This window comes from Adiantum capillus-veneris, chromosome 14, assembly GCF_014529385.1.
Source record: "Adiantum capillus-veneris isolate H3 chromosome 14, ASM1452938v2, whole genome shotgun sequence".
Classification (NCBI taxonomy): domain Eukaryota; kingdom Viridiplantae; phylum Streptophyta; class Polypodiopsida; order Polypodiales; family Pteridaceae; genus Adiantum; species Adiantum capillus-veneris.
This window is the reverse complement of record NC_140944.1, coordinates 123,772,143-123,788,755: the sequence shown is the minus strand read 5'-3', so window position 1 is coordinate 123,788,755 and position 16,613 is coordinate 123,772,143. Positions and strand designations below refer to the sequence as shown.

At 48.0% G+C, this 16,613-nt stretch overlaps 1 protein-coding gene across 9 annotated transcripts in view; it reads left to right on the top strand.

Annotated features, from left to right (window-relative positions):
* The window catches only part of LOC147443073 (uncharacterized), a 224,755-nt gene that overhangs the window by 124,463 nt on the left and 83,679 nt on the right, over positions 1-16,613 (top strand). For all 9 annotated transcript variants that reach the window (XR_015190226.1, XR_015190227.1, XR_015190228.1 and 6 more), the window contains 3 exons: positions 7,318-7,389; positions 7,958-8,060; positions 8,143-8,234. Coding sequence is in view for 4 of the 9 variants with exons in the window: in XM_086529008.1 (XP_086385134.1) it covers positions 7,318-7,389; positions 7,958-8,060; positions 8,143-8,234 (267 nt within the window). In the remaining 5 variants the exon portion in view is untranslated. The remainder of the gene's footprint in view (positions 1-7,317; positions 7,390-7,957; positions 8,061-8,142; positions 8,235-16,613) is intronic.

The following is a 16,613-nucleotide window of genomic DNA, read 5'->3' as shown; positions in this document are numbered from 1 at the left end:
TGCTCTGTTTGCACAGGCGTAGCGATTAGAGATTTACGAGTCTGAAGGGGCACTGGAGTGGATCTTCCTCATCCGTCTGTCTTTCTCTTTCTCTGTTGTCGCTTGAGAATCAATCTACATCCTCGGCCCTGCTCGCAGTGCTTTACACGATCAACTCAGCTCTCTGCACCTCTCTGCACACAATCAGTGGCTATGGCAGGAAGCAAAAAACTGTTGCCGAGGAAAAGGCCTCAACCACACAGGCAGGCTAATTATGAAACTGAAGCGGAATCAGAACCTAGCAGCCATGGGGTCACGGATATGACGTCCAGTGCTCCATCTGACGGAAGTTACAAGGCCTCGGCATCAGATGCAGATTCCAGCTCCGGCTCAGATAGTGGTAGCTGAAGTGCACAAGAGAAGGATCCAAAAGGGAAAAGGAAAGTCATGAGTCACATGATCAGTTATGAAGTTGCAAGGCCTGAAAAAACAAAACACAAAACAAAGTTTTCACTCAATTTTCACATGTAGCAGCCCAAGCCATCTCTTATAGATGTTCTCTCACAGGACCAATTGGACAACTTGGGTGTCAAATCGCTAGCTGAAGTTGTCCTTCCTGATGACATACCTGTCGGCATGATGCATGAAATGCTGAAAATTTTTCCCAAAGTCAGAGGACACACTTTGACAGCGGTGCATCTAGGACATGCAATGGGGATGACCAACTTTCCCTCCTTGCATCCGAGTACTAGGTCTTATTCAAAGCTCTCCAAAACTAATACCATACAGGCATGCAATGCATTGTTCCAACCCGATCATCCGAATGTGCAGCATCACAAAGCTCTCTTAGCAGTATTCAGATATTATTTTTTAGTGAGAGATGCTCAAGGATCAAAGGGGAAATGCGAAGTATCTACCACATTCCCACAATGTGATGGTCTTTACTGTCTAATCAAGAATATACCTTGTGGGTTTCATCAGATCCTCTTTACATCATTGCAAACCAGGGCGAAAAGGTTTAGAGCACAAGTGCAATCACCTCAATCTAACTTCCAATGTTTTGCCACGCCACTGTTGGCTTGGGTGATAAACATCCGCATCAACCCTCTTGAAGTGGATGAGGATGCAGCATTGCCACCACAAGCAAAAAGAAAGTCTCTTGCACAGATGATCAGAAGAAGAAACAAAAGAAAAGAGTCAAAGTGGTAAAAGATAAGGCAAAAACACTATGACCTCTGCCACTTTCAGAGAGCGAGACTCGGGTGATGCATCGTCCATGACGTCCTTCTGCTACCTCCGTCCCCGTCTCTATAGTGCCAGAGGCTGTCGGAAGCTCCGCTGTTCTTGATACACCCACCCCTGTTATTGAGGCCGGTCTCTCTCCCCCAGGCACCTCTCCCTATTGCTCCCGTCTATACTCCTGCCACGATTACCACACTTTTCTCACCACCTGTAGTACCCTCGTCATTCTCTTCCATCTCCAGCTCACCCACAACCTGCTACCGCTATCACCTCGACGTCCATTGCAGTGCCTCTTGGGCACCCTACCCCAACTGTCACCCGACATCGACTGCAGTGCCTCTTGGTCACTCTACACCTCCAAGTGCTACTATTGCTTCTTCCAGTGGAACAGACTCTACCTCGTTGTTCAAAATCTCTTAAGAGAAGTTAAAGCAGGCTCGCCAGGAGCTTGTTAACACAGAGAAGCGGCGCCATGAGTTTGCTTTCCATCGACAGGCATCTCAGTGGACACAGGTGGGTGACAGAGTGACTGGTGCTTTCTTCGAGGCAGTGGGACCTCGGCATACACATGCCAAGGTCAGTCAGTTGAGGAGGCCCGACGGGTCAGTTGCTTCTGAGCCAGAGGATATGCATGCAGTTGTTACTGACTTTTACCGTGAGTTACTGTTTGCAGAGCCTCAGTCAGAGCGTCAGGATGCATGCTGGGAGCAGGTGTGGACACAAATGCCTTGCCTTGTGGCTCTTAGTGCACTCTCCCGTGGTAGCTGTCCAGGTGAGGATGGCTTGACTCCCAGTTTTTTCTTGGAGTACTGGGACTTGCTTGGCCCAGATCACTGTAGTGCTTTTCAGTACATCTTGCACACAGGAGAGATGCCTGACAGCATGAGTGAGAGCCTGATCTACCTCAATCCCAAGGAGAGTGGCTCCTGATATGAGATTTGTCAGTGGCGCCCCATCACCATCCTAACTCAGCCTACAAAATTCTTGCCAAGGCTCTGAGTTTGAGGATCCAGCCACTTCTAGAGAGCCTTATACATGGGACTCAGACAGGTTTTGTCAAGGAGCGCAGTATCCTTGACAACATCTTTACTTTTTGGGAGGCTTCTGCCCTAGCGCGGTTCCGTGGTGAGGATCTGGTGATTCTTCTTCTCGATTTTGAGGAGGCCTACGACGACAGAGTTGACTAGGACTTTTTGGAGGGCACTCTACGCAGGATGGGCTTGTCAAATGCTTAGATCAAAGGGGTGTCAGCTTTGTACAGACGGGCACACAGTCATGTACTTTTGTTAGGAGGTAGAGGTGATCGTTTCATGCTCACACGTTCGGTCAGACAGGGCTGCCCTCTTGCCCCCTTCTTCTTTTTGTTCTATGCTGAGGCGATGAGCAGGTTTTTGGTGATGCAGCAGGTTGGTTTACGGGGCTTAGCACTCCCTATTCGGGGAGATGAGCTACTGGACGCTGAGTTTGCTGACGACTTAGCCTTGTACTTGGATGGCCAGGAGGCCAACCTTCACAGATGTGAGCAGGCTCTTGAGACCTTCTGTTGTGCATCTGGCACACTGATCAACTGGAGAAAGACAGTGGCTTTCTCGGTTGGTAGTGCTCCTGTGCCCGATAGGATGCCAGGTGAGGGTTTCAGGTGGATTCCCCCAGGGACTGCAGTTCGGTACTTGGGCTGTCAGGTTGGTTTGGACTTGTCTCCCGAGCAGCAGATTGCTCCCCTCCTCTTATCTATCAGGAGGAAGTTGTTACATTGGAGCTCCGCACGACTTTCTTTGGTTGGCAGAGTTGTAGGGGCCAACCAGGTGTTGTTGGCTACTATGTGGTACATCACTTCTTGCTGGATTTTCTTGAGTTCTTGTATCAGCAAGGTAGAGAGGTTGATGAGGAACTTCCTTAGGTCAGGGCGTGACACTCAGATAGCCCGGGCCAAAGTGGCTTGGCAGGTCATCACTCTTCCTTGTTCACACGGAGGGCTTGGGATCATAGATCCAGCACAGCAGAGCAGAGGCCTTCTTGGGAAGTTCATCGTCCGAGGACTTCTGCCAGGTGAGGAGCCCTGGAAGGAGTTCTTGCTACAGCAGCTTCGTGCTAGGGTGCCTTAGGCAGGAGGCCCCTGGCAACCTTCGACTAGATGGATCTTCACAGAGATGCGCAGAGTTGGTTTGAGAAGGAGACTGGAGGACCGCTTTGCTGTGGGTTTGCTTCGATCTTGGGAGCATTTGTGGCGAGGCCTGGAGCAGCGGCAGCCTACTTGCACGGAGGAGCATCTGCGATAGCCCCTTGTTAGGAACCCCGTGGTCACCCAGAGAGGCCACTTGGTTGGTAGTCGGCCTCATGTTTCCTGGGGTCCCATGGCAGCGCGTCCAGCACGCTCTTTAGGTGACTGGTTACAGTTTTGAGGCTTGTCAGAGGAGCTGCAGGGCTTTCAGCTACAGGGCATGAGAGGGGTGCAGAGCATGTGCCAGGACATCTGAGAGGCAGCACCAACTGAGTGGCTCACACCTCTCAAGTCAGCAGCGCCGAGATGGATGGGAGCCTTCACGCGATTGGAGGTTCTCATATCAGTTCAGGCTTGCTCAAAGATTGTTCCGTCCCTACTTTTCTAGTTACAGGGTGAGGGACGCTTACAGCGAGTTGCAGTAGAGGCCCCGCAGGTGGCAAAGTATTGCTTTCAGAGGATCCGAGTGGTGGGCATCTGTTGGAGGACTTGTGTCATCGATCTTGACTCAGCAGCTCTTGAGACTGGACAGTGGAGACTGTGGGCTTGGGAGTGCTGTCCACTGGCACGAGTACAGTGGGATCCTGGAGAGTGGCTTTGGAGGGACCCTTTCTCTTCTGCACACCACCCAGGTGTCCCTTTCTTTCAGTACACTGTTCGACTGGGACGTCACATACTGGCAGCACAGAAAGAGGCTTGCCCTGCTGCAGCACCTCATTGGCAAGAGGAGGGTCTCACAGCTGAGTTCTTGGCAGCTTTTTGGCAGGGGTTGTGGGGCTCCAGATAGCCGAGGCGAGTCGCTTTGTTTCAGTGGCTAGTCGCACACAGAGCTACAGCAGTTGGGACTGGCTTGTGCATAGTGGTCTCTCGGCCGCATGTGCAGCTTGTGACCATCTTGTGGAGAGTCGGTGTCAGTGTCTTTGGGACTGTCCCATGGCACAGCAGGTGTGGCTTCCTGTTCTTCGGCTGATGCCTGCTCTCTCCACGGCTCGGCAGTACACTTGGGGGGCAGCTGCATGGTCCACTCTCATGGGCCCGACACTTCAGTTTGAGCTATCTTCCACTAGCAGGATGATAGTGATGCAGGGGGGGCGACCTACACTTCAGTCTGCCAGAGAGCTTACTCCACAGGAGTGGTGCAGTGAGAGAGGAGTGTTGGGAGCTCATCAGTGGCCTGACACTCTGGTTCATCAGGCGGGCCCGTTGCTTCCGCATCTTTGAGGCTCATCCTGTACCACCAACAGAGACTGTTCGCGATCTTAGGTTAGAGTTGATCCACACTCTCAGTGGACAGTTCGAGAGACCTCTGGGAAGCTCCGACCGCATGCAGGAGCGCAAAGAGGCCTTCCTTCGACTTTGGCGTCCTGGGCCTTTTTTCACCATGGTCCAGGGTGTACTCAGATGGCACTACCATCCACCTATGTGGCTTTTTCCTCCTCCCATTTCTTGATGTAGCCTCATTGTACATATGCTGTTTTCTTATTGGGAGAGTCTCCCCATCATGGTTGTTGTAGCCCTATGGGCAGTTTCATTAACTAAAAGAAGGATCTTTTTCTCGGAAAAAAAAGAAATGCTATTGCAATGATTGAACTTGGTGCCGAGAAATTAGCAGCTAACCACCAGAAGCACTCAGCCACATATGCGGCCATGGAAGGTTGCTTGCGAGTTACAGAGAGGTCCATTGCTGATAGAGATGCTACCATTTTTGCCTTGCGTCAGGCTTTGCATGTAAAGTCTCAGATAAGTGATGACCTCAAAGCTCAAATGCAAGGATTTCGGGATATGCTAGTCCAAGGGGACATGGGGTTGTAGGAGCAGCCTCAGGCTTCTGTGGGATATGGGTGGGTTCGTCCCGCTAGATCAGTATAGACGCCCATGGGATATGGAGAGTACAGTCATCGACAGTTTGGGGGAGGTGCTCCATCACAGTAGCAGCTTTACTACTACCCTCAGGGATTTTAGCAGCCTGGCACCTTTGGCTCCTTACCACATGTCATCCTCAGAGACGGCTCCTTGTGACGCCTTCGCAGGCCCACATCGACATGGGTGTGCGAGTCGGCGGCCTCAGTACACTTCAGGCGAGGTACTCCCATCTGCCGAGCAGCAGGTGGCTGCTCCTTTCGCTGAGAGTCAGTTTGTGGAGAGCACTCATAGAGTCCAGAGTTTTCCCATCGATCTAATGGCTCCACCTCCAGAGTCTGATACTTCGGGTGCAGCAGTGGCCACAACTCTTATCTCTTGGATGACAGATTCATTAGCTCATCATTGTACATATGCAGTACCTAGTAGTTTTCTTTCATAGTTTTTTAGTATTTCTCACCGAGACGGTGAGCGGTCTTGTGGCGGGCAACCTCTAGCAAGTTACAGTGTCACTTTCACAGGACACACAGTTAGTACAGTTGGTCTGGTTTGGTCTGGTCACACTGGATGGACTCTCTGGGCTGGGCAGTGACACGTGGCAGGGATACGGACAGTGGTCTAGTGGACATCGGGGCCAGGTCACCACCACCACTCAGTTTGGGGATAGACTTAGATGGCTGACATTTATGAGCCGTTGGTGGCTCTTTATGGTTGTACATATGAGTAGTAGTTGCTGGGTCATGATTATCATCTTCTTCATATATGGTCCAGTGTCGTCGTCTAGAGTAGCGAGTCTATACACACATCACGTCTGCACCATCCCTGCACATCTGAGCCTCGACACCCTCATTGTACCCGTGAGTTATGGGCTGGATCTGAGTGTGCTGCCACGCCAGAGTCTGTATTTGAGATAGTCGAGTCCATATGTTCTGTACTGCTGTTGTGTCTCGGTGTTGATTTGCTGTTATCTATTGTTTCCTGTGTTTCCATTCTGTTTTGAGTGAGATGTCACGCACATTGCACTGAGGAGCACCCACTGTAGAGAGCACGACACACTATCCGCGCTACAGACTATCGCTAGCATCAACCTCCACACACGAGAATCCATGCGCAAATCACAAAAAGGAGAGAAAAGACTTACCATAGATTCTCACCATGGACTTGCATGTGCCCCGCTTGCTCTCTTCTCTTGCTAGTAGCGTCGCATACCACCCTATGCAAGAGAGTAGAGAGCCTGTCAGGCTAGGCCATCACAACCTCATTATTTTTAATGGTTTTTTGCACTTTGCCGTGATGTCTGTACAAGCAAGAAGAAGCTCCGATACCAATGTTAGTCCTTTGCCGGATCCATCTTGCACACACGACATGACACAAGCCATACTCACACAAAGAGAAGCATAGAGAGCACATCAGACTCACCTCCCAGCCATTGAGCCAATACGAGCTCACCCTTGAGCCTGGGAGCGTGCAGCTGACGGGCTAGCCTCTACCACAAGGGCTGGTGTCCCGTACCACCAAGCCCACACCAAGCGAGTGTGTGGGTAGAGATGCCAAGGGCCTAGAGTCCAAGTGTGGTGATCACACAAGATGTCTCACAAGTGAGACCTCAGTCCTATTTATAGGACTTCTTAACCGCCTTTCTTATCCTCCCTTCAACTAAGGGTGCGTTCACATGCAAGGTCGGTTCACACTAGTTAGGCATAGTTTAAGCGCCGATCCTGATGTCTGGGGACGTAACACGTAGGAAGCAATATTACGCTAATGGGAGAAGTAGCCAGTTAATGAAAGAGATTCTACATTTTTTGGCAAATGGGCAGGTCGTAAAAGTACTACTTTATCACGTCTCTGGTTGGAATGGAAAAGAAATCAAAGATTCAGGTGCTGCGATCTTGTTTGGCTGTTAAGAAATGCAAAACTGCATTTCAATGTCTTAAAAATTCATGTCTTAGCAGTCTACAAGATGGATTTTAGATATACCATGGTTTTTATGTTGATGTCATCCTTGTTGTTCTTAGGAAGCAAGGCGAGAAGCTTCAAATTGGAAGGAGGAATCCGACCTTAAGCAAAGAAGGTGTATGGACCTAGAGGTATGGAGAGCACCCTGATATAAATGTGAATTTGAACTGTCTAGGTCTATACTTCCATATGTGCTACTTGTTGGCTTACAAGAAGTTTCAGGTTTTTTATGAGAATTATGTGTCATTTCACCCGGTTGTTACATGTATATGGTGGTTTCAGTCAAAGCTTGACTATGTTCATATGAGGCAACTGAGGGGCTTGCAAATCATGCAAGTACAGGACATGGGACTGGATCCTGTCGACATGGAAGGAGGGTCGTAGTAGTAGCTAGATCCTTATGATTGCTGATGCATTTCTGAAGGATATGTATTGCATTATTACCCTCACAATAAGAGGGGAAACTCTGACATTTTGGAGCTAGTTCTCCCAAAGAGCTGATACAAAGAACAAAACATGGCAAGCCTCCGAAAAGCAATGAAATGGCGATGCCGTGTTTCTCTATTATTAGTCAGTAAAAAGAAATCCTCATAAAAAAGGCCCTGTCTAGGAGGCATTGGTGCGACTGACATATTTGGCTCAAAGCAAGCCTTTGTTTTTCTGTATGTTAATCCAAATGCTGATGTTTCTACCTTACAGAAAAGGCTGTCTCAAGTCACCAAACTCGAGGCAGAGAATCAGCATTTGCAAGAAAACGTGCTGGTGTTAAAGAATGAGAATGAGAGAATGCAAAAAGTTGTAGGTAATTATCGTGCTCATTATTCTGGTTTTAAACTGATTTCAGTGTAGTTACTAATTGTTTTCGTGCAATTATTGACTTTCAGCAACATTGCGGTTTGAGATGGAGAATCTGCAAGATGCAACAGCAGAAGAAAACCAGAAGACCTACAGAAACAATTCAGAGGAACAAAGTGAGGTAAATCTTTCGTCTTTGAAACAGTATATCATGATCCCAAGCCTTGCCTGCACCAAGCATGTCTATAGCACCTTTGCACCATGCGCAGGCTTAGGTGGGCTTGAATGGGGGCCTGCCCTGGAACTCTAAAAGGATCGGTTTCATATTGACTCCATGTGTCAAGAGAGGTGATGGAGGATGGGGTTTTGAGCTCTCGGAGTAGTCTCCGGGTCTCTTTGAGATCCTAGCTCATAAACATCTGAGAGACGCTTTGTTAAGCTGTGCTAAAAAAGCTCGTTTCTTTGTCGAACAGGGCATCTCAAACGTTTCCATTACTTTGTGTTAGTGATGAGCCCTAAACCTGTTTTACTTGAAGGATTTTATCCCGCCTTTGACCTTTTGGCGGTTTTAGGCAGGGAGCTTGAGGCATTGAAGTTACAAGAAGAGTGGTCCAGCCTACATTCCCTTCGACAAGAGAGGTCTGCTCACAGCAACATCTTGAGCACAGCTAAGAAAGAACTTGAAGAGCTAGAATCCATCCAAGAAGCAAAGGCCTAGGTCTAGTGCAGTACAGAGAGAGAGAGAGAGAGAGAGAGAGAGAGAGAGAGAGAGAGAGAGAGAGAGAGAGAGAGAGAGAGAGAGAGAGAGAGAGAGAGAGAAATGAAATGAAAATGAAATGTTATATTAACGTCTTCAAAAGGCCACAATGACCTATGAGACCCGAAAGTTACAAAGTGGTGGATCTGATACAAAGTCAGAGTAACAAAATAACAAAATAAACCTAACAACAGTACAAAACAAAGATATATACTATGGGGTCCTAAGTTGGTCGATGTGAGTCAAGCAAAAACTAAGTAGAATAATGGGCGGCTTGTTGGGATAGCTGAATCACAGGAGATCTAGCATCGGTCATTGGCGAATCTCATCAATTTCCTCCATGGTTAGTAGTCTGACCGGGCGTCGTGTATGCCTGGCCAGCGTGCTCCGAATTTTCTGTCGTAGCCTTCGTCGACGCTGTGTAGTTCTTCGCAGTCGCGGGCGCTTGGATTTCCCCAGTTCAATCGCTCGGTCAATCGGCGTGCCTCTGGTGTGAGACGGGGGGGGGGGGGGGGGGCTCTGCTGTGGGAGTGGCTCTTGCGGCTGTCTCGTGTCTGCTCTGAAGAAGTCCGTGATCCGTCTTTGAGACTGACTAGCCTCGCCATTCATCAAGCTATCTCTGTGTCTGCGCAGCTCGAGCAAGAACAAACCCAGGCATCTCTGATATTCGTATCCCATGACTCTCGAGAGTGATCCAAAACCCTCTCTGAACAGGCAATGGAAACGGCCTCGAATCTCGTAGTAGACGGGGCAGCGGCATGTATAGTGTAGCTCTGTCTCAGGTTCCATGTTACACAAGGGGCATGTCCTGTCCTCTGCTGGTACTCCGCTGTATCTCCCAGTCTCAATCCGCAACTGGTGAGAAGATGTGCGTAACTGGCCAATAGCACATCGTATCCCATGAGACAAGTGGGTATCCATGCATTTGGGTCTCGCCACAAAACCATCTTCCGTAAGTTGGAGGAGGTGGTCTTTGTAGAAAGCCATCTTCGTGCCCAATTCCTGTGCTGGTTGTATCCATGTCCTCCTGGTGTCTAGCTGGGTCAGGTCTTGGCGGATGAGCTTGGTGATCTCTGACTGTGTAAGAGTGAGAGATGGTGCATCCAATGAGTACTGGAATGGTGGCAGCCTGTCTATGCTGAACCCATGTGCCTGAAACCATGATGTCATCTCCCCATACCAGCATGTTGTATCTCCTTGTATGGCTAGCTGTCGAGAGGATTCAAGTGCTATGCGAGCATATCTGTCTCTAGGAAGTGCCCATGTGCGGTTTATGAAGGAGACTGATCTGGTGAGTGCCTCCACCACAAGTGGGGGGGCCGCTAGCTCTGCTCGGATAATGGCCCGTGGTATTGATGCCTTGGCTCTAATGAGCCGCGCGATCATAGAGACGAGAGGTTTCCCCATCCGTCTGAGCGACCCGGCCTCCCGTGGTGATCCAGTGAAGGTCCCCATATCTCGGTTCCATAGAGCAATGCTGAAGCCACCAAGGTGTCATAGAGCCAGAGCTTCGTCCGGGGCTCCTGAAACTGAACCTGCGAACACATCCTCTCCAATCTACCCAATGCTGCGTGGGCTCTAGTAAGTCTGGTCTCTGCTGCTCTTCTGAGTGAGAATGCAGGTCCGCTAAAAACCACTCCAAGGTAAGTGTAAGCGTCTGTGTACTCCACAGTCTCCTGGCCGTATGTGAATGTAGGTGCTGACCTCCTGATCCACTGTGGGGTGGTATTAAACACCATAACCTTGGTTTAACCAGGTTGACAGACAAACCACTTTCGTGGGCAAACGTATGCAAAGCATCCAATTGACGTTGCATTCCTTCTGGGGATTCGGAGATCAACACTATGTCATCAGCATATAACAAAAGTGGAATCCATGTTCCTACCAGCTGAGCATCTTTATCCCCATCGCTGTCAATGTAGTCAGAAACCTCATCCACATACATACCGAAAAGAGTAGGAGAGAGCGGGCAGCCTTGCTTCACCCCAATAGTGGAGTGAACCGGTGTAGAAAGTCCCTCCGGGGTGCGTACATGCCCTACTACTGATCTGTACAATGCCATGATCCCCCAAATGAGTTTTGTGGGTACTCCCATTTTTTGTAGTCTGCGCATCAGTCTAGCTCTGGGTACCGTGTCGAAAGCTTTGCGGAAGTCCAAAAAGCTACAATAGATCCGTCTCCCATGAGATCTGCCTTCTTCGATGATGGCCCTGAGTGTTAGGATATGGAGAGAGAGAGAGAGAGAGAGAGAGAGAGAGAGAGAGAGAGAGAGAGAAAATGAAATGAAATATTATATTAACGTCTTCAAAAGGCCAGAATGACCTATGAGACCAAACTGATACAAAAGTGGTGAATCTGTTACAATGTCTGGGTACCTTAGTACTAAAGTACTAAGTGTGAAAAGTGTGAAAGTGTGAAAATAAATGTGAAGAACTAAATACAAAGTATTAAATAAACTTCTTAGGAGCATTCAGAGTGTCTGGCTAGAATGCTTCTAATCCTTTGTTGTAGTCTCCTCCCGTGAAGTGTGCTTTTGCATCTTGGTCGTGGTCGTCTCGACTTCCTAAGCTCAATCGCTCTGTCAATTAGGGTGCCTTTGGTATGAATGTGGGTACTCCTTTGTGCTGGCTGCTGGCCTCTTGCTTCTCCTTCCACTCCTGCTTCTCTCGCTGCGAAGAAATCTGTGATCTGCCTCTGAGGTTGTAGTGCTCTTTGTCTTCTCATTAGATTATCCTTGTGCCGATGTAGTTCCAATAGGTACAAGCCTAAGAATCTTTGGTCTTGGTATTGCATGATTCTATCTAGAGGTCCAAAGCCTTCTCTAAAGAGGCAATGAAAACGCCCACGTATCTCATAGTATACTGTGCAGTGGCATATATAGTGTAATTCTGTCTCCAGCTCCATTCTGCATAACTTGCAAATTCTGCTCTCAGGTGGGATTCCCCTAAATCTGCCAAATTCAATTTCCAACTGGTGTGACTCGTGAGGATGTACGAATCTGACCAATAGCACATCTCAAACCATGAGACAGGTGGGTATCCATGTAACTCGGGCGAATCACAAATCCATCTTCAGATAGTTGTAGGAATTTTCTTTGTAGTCGGCCATCTTCGTGCCCAATTCTTGTGTAGGGTCTACCCATGTCCTCTTAGTATCCAACTGTATAAGATCCTGTCGGATGATTTTATTAATCTCCGTTCGTGTAATTGCCAGTGATGGAGCCTCAAGAGAGTATTGGAAGGGGGGTAATCTTTCCATACTGAACTTGTGTCTCTGAAACCACGAGGACAGTTGCGCATACCAGCATGATGTATCCCCTTTCATTGCTAATTGTCGAGAGGATTCGAGGGCAAGTCTAGTATATCGGCAATTATATGGTAAGAGCTTCAATTTCTATCGGAGGCGCCGCTAGTTCCGCTCGGGTAATCGCGTGTGGTACGGAGGCCTTGGCTCTAATCATTCGGGAAATCATAGATACCAAAGGTCTCTCCATTGACTTCCAATTATCCTGATCCACAGATGGTCCCCAAATCTGGACCCCATAAAGCATAGCCGAAGCCACCGCAGTATCAAAGAGCCAAAGTTTTGTTCGTGGTTCCTGAAACTGCACTTGTGAACACATCCTCTCCGACCCTCCCAAGGCCGCAGAGCTTTGGATAATCTAGCATCCGCTGCTTTCTTAAGAGTAAACTTCGGTCCTGCAAATACCACACCAAGGTATGTGTATGCATCTGTGTACTCTACTGTATCCTGGCCATATGCAAATGTAGGTGCCGATCTCCTAACCCACTGCGGTGTGGTGTTAAACACCATAACTTTGGTTTTACCCAAGTTTACCGACAGTCCACTGTCCTCCGCGAAATTTATGTAATGCATCTAGCTGCCTCTGCATACAACAACAAAGGGATCCATGACCCTGCAAGTTGAGCACCTCTGTCACCCTCTCTATCAATGTAATCTGATACCTCATCTATGTACATACCAAATAAAGTAGGGGACAGTGGGCATCCCTGCTTTACTCCAACGGTGGAATGAACAATGTCGGAATCCCCTTCTGGAGTACGTACATAACCAGTTACTGACCCATATAAGGCCATGATCCCCCAAATAATCTCTTTGGGGACCCCTAATCCTTGCATCCTGCGCATCAATCTGGTACTGTATCAAAAGATTTCCGAAAATCCACAAAGCAACAATACATCCTTCTCCCGTTTGCTCTTCCTTCCTCAATAGTGGCTCTGAGCGTAAGAATATGATCTAAAGTGGAATAACCCCTTCTGAATCGAGCGTGTCCTGTTGCCCTTATGCCCTCATTCTCTGCCCATCTACTCAATTTTTGTTCAAGAATGGATGCGTACAATCGGTTCAAAGTGTGACCTACCATAATGATATAGTAGTTCCCGGGTATCATAGGATCCCCTGACTTGAAAATAGGTACGATAGTAGATAATTTCCAAGATTCAGGTAATCCTTCACACATGACCTGATTAAACAGACGAGCAGGGACTTCTGAAAGTAGATCCCTTGCATGGATCAGATGTTCTGCTACTAAACCCTCATGATCATATGCTCTTCTTGTCTTCATCTTATCAATGGCTTTTTCGACCATTTCCGTAGTAAAGAAAGTACTAGTAGTAGGGCATGGCTCTAGCGGATCTGGTAATGGAGGCTGTTCAGATACTGTATATAATGATGTTACATATTGACCCCAAATCTCAGGAGAGGTAATTGTCGGAGGCGATGAGGGCTCGTGAAATAAATGCCAGGCCTCATGTGAGTCCTGACTCAAGAAGAGCTGATATAAATCCTTCTCCAGTTTGGCTAAAAATGCCCTTTTCTTGCGACGTACTATACGCCGAAGAGCAATCCGAGACTGCTTATATGTGATGATCCCAAGTGTAAGCTCTTTCTGGACCTGGGTTCTCGTCTCTCTGCATTCCTTGTCATACAAACTGTTTTGAGGCATGACTGAATCAGTCTCTGGCATGAAAGTATATCTTGTGTGTGTCTTCTTCCTTTGTACTTGAGAGGCATTGTATTGGAAGGAGATTGATAAGGTCAAGAGAGCATGATCCACTGCAATCCCAACCGGTCTGGGTCCCACCTTAAAGTCCTCGATACTAGAAATAAAGCTTGGTGAAGTCATGACATAATCCATTGCACTGGCCCCATGCTTGTGCGGGAAGCATGTGAATCCCCGAGATAACGGGAAATTCTCTAGACCATTAAGTATGGCCAAACCATGTATAGTTGCCATCTCCATGAGATGTCTCCCATATTCAGTGTGTTCTTTATCCTGTGAGTTTCTAGTAAGCCCCCTCTTTGATAAATCCACCTCTCTGAGAATTTCCTCAGAGGTATCATAGAATACTGCTTGAGAGTTGGTCGTTCTCCATCTCTAGAGAACTCCCATATGTCATTATTGAATATGGAGAAAGGGGATTGTCCTTTAGGTGAGGAGTAGACTGAGGTACTTGGAGGGAAGTAGCATATAGCGATATATAGAAATCTACCTGTCTCGGTTCTCATTCTCACCCACATATGCCTTGCTTGCTCATCTTTCCTGATAAACTGTAGTAGCGGTTTCAGCTCCTCTTTAAATAAGACTACTACTACTCCTGAACCCCGGCTACCCTGTAGAGATCTCTTGTCTGGTCGACTAGCTGTTTCCCATAAATAACCCTTCACATGTGGCATACGCTGTCCTGGTATATGGTGTGTCTCTTGAGTAGAAAACTATGTCCCTGTCCCTAAAGCTGTCTTCAAAGGCACCTACATCTAGCCTATATGATCCATTACAATTCCACGCCGCTATCCGGAGCGTCGCCCCATAGGTCTCACACCGTCATGCTGAGCGCTTTTCCCCTTTTCTCTTGCTGCCCTGATCTCTGGCATCAACTCTTGCATGTGTGCCACTCGTGCCAATGTAAGGTCATCTCCCAGGAAAATACCGGTTTTCTTAAGAGTTGGCCTCTTCTTTAGAAATTCTTTCCTTATTTCTATATTCGGGAAGCGGAGAATAAGTGCCCTATCCTTTACGTTTCCCTTCTCATCGATTCCTTTCTTGCCCACTTTCAATGCACTTGTGTGAGTAGGCTCTGTGATGCCCATGCGTTGTAGCAGTTCCTTCACTTCTTCATCTACATTCTCCTTGTCTTTGACTCCTGTGACCCGCACATGCAGAGCCCGATTCTTCCTTTTCTACTCTTCTTCAATGGTCATATTAATAATGATAGAAGTAGGTGTGGTCTTGAGCATCTAGGCCTTCCCTTGTTTCGCATCCTCAATCCATTTCTCTGCTTCATCAACCTTTTCTTGTGTCTTAACAAGAAGTTCCGCCCATGAAGATACTGTTTTCGATTTCTATTCATCTCCTTCCCATAGAGCTTTCATCTGATCCTTCATGTCCTTGAGCTCCTTCAGCACCGAAGGTTGGTCGTCTCCCTTCTCCTTAGTTGCAAATTTGCAAGCCACAAGTTCTCCTTTTAGCTCCTCGATTATTGCATCTTTTTCCCCCATGTGCTTTTCCATATTTGTTTTCCATGCTTCAAAACTTGCTACTGCCTCATCGAGTTTCTTTTGCATAACGCATTCTGTTACATTTACTTCGGCCTTGATTAGGTTTCGTAATTCTGTTTTAAAGATCTAAATCTCCTCATTCTGTATCCCCCGGATCTCTCTCCTTAGTTCTCTCATCATGTCTCCATACATGGAGTTCTTGTAGCTCTCAACGCTCGCGTGCATTTCCTTCTTGATGTCATCTCTCATATAGTTTAGCTCTGATTTGAGCATCACCTGGACCTTCTCCATCATTAGTTCATCATGTATCCTGGAGGTTTTCCCCACTCGTAAGGATCCTGGTGATAGTACAGTATCTCTGTTTCTCCGTTTAAATGTCGCTGTTTTTTTTTTTTGGGGTGGTGTAGCTATCTACACCCGGCCCTTCCCCTTCGGTAGGCGGATCCATCGAACCCGAGCCACAAATGTGGGGTAGGGTACTAGGGTACTAAGGTGAGGGACTTAGAATAGGACAAACTTAAAATTTACCTTAAGGCTTAAAAATCTCTTTAAACTTGAACGTAAGATCTTTGACTTCCTATGCGTAGATGAAGGAGGGGGGGGGGGGGGGGGGGGGGGGGGGGGGGGGGGGGGGGGGGTGTGTTGCCGGGGCGCGTAAGCTGGGACTTGCTACGCTTAGGGCTGCTAGGACTGCAGCGCGTGCAGGTCTCAGGGTAGCGCGAGCAGGAGCATGAGGGCAGGGCGTGCGCGAGCAATAGGGCAGCGTGAGCATCACCAGCACGCGAGCATCATGAGAGAGAGAGAGAGAGAGAGAGAGAGAGAGAGAGAGAGAGAGAGAGAGAGAGAGAGAGAGATGATGATGATGATGATGTATTTACGTCCTCGAGGGGCCAAAATGACCCATGGGACCCAAAATCTCATATATGAGACTCCCCGCTTCCCATGTGAAGGAGGGGACGTGTCATGATTCTGTGGTGATTTTGTTTGTGAGTGTGGTGTGATGTTCTAGCACTTTGGCAAGATAGATGCCTAGTTCTACTGGAGAGGGATGTGTTCTTGAGAGAAGCTCCTCAAATGTAGTACATCCTTGAATAAGTTGGGGAAAGTCGACCCAAATGTGTGCATATGCTGGACATTCATGGGTTACGTGTGCCTCATTTTCCAATGAGTTCAAGTTGCATTGAGTGCATCTCCTCATGTTTGCATCAATATTCAGCCATCCTCCCGTTTCTCTTTTGAGCATGTGTGATCTTGTCCGCATCAAGGTGATGGCCGGTCTCGCAC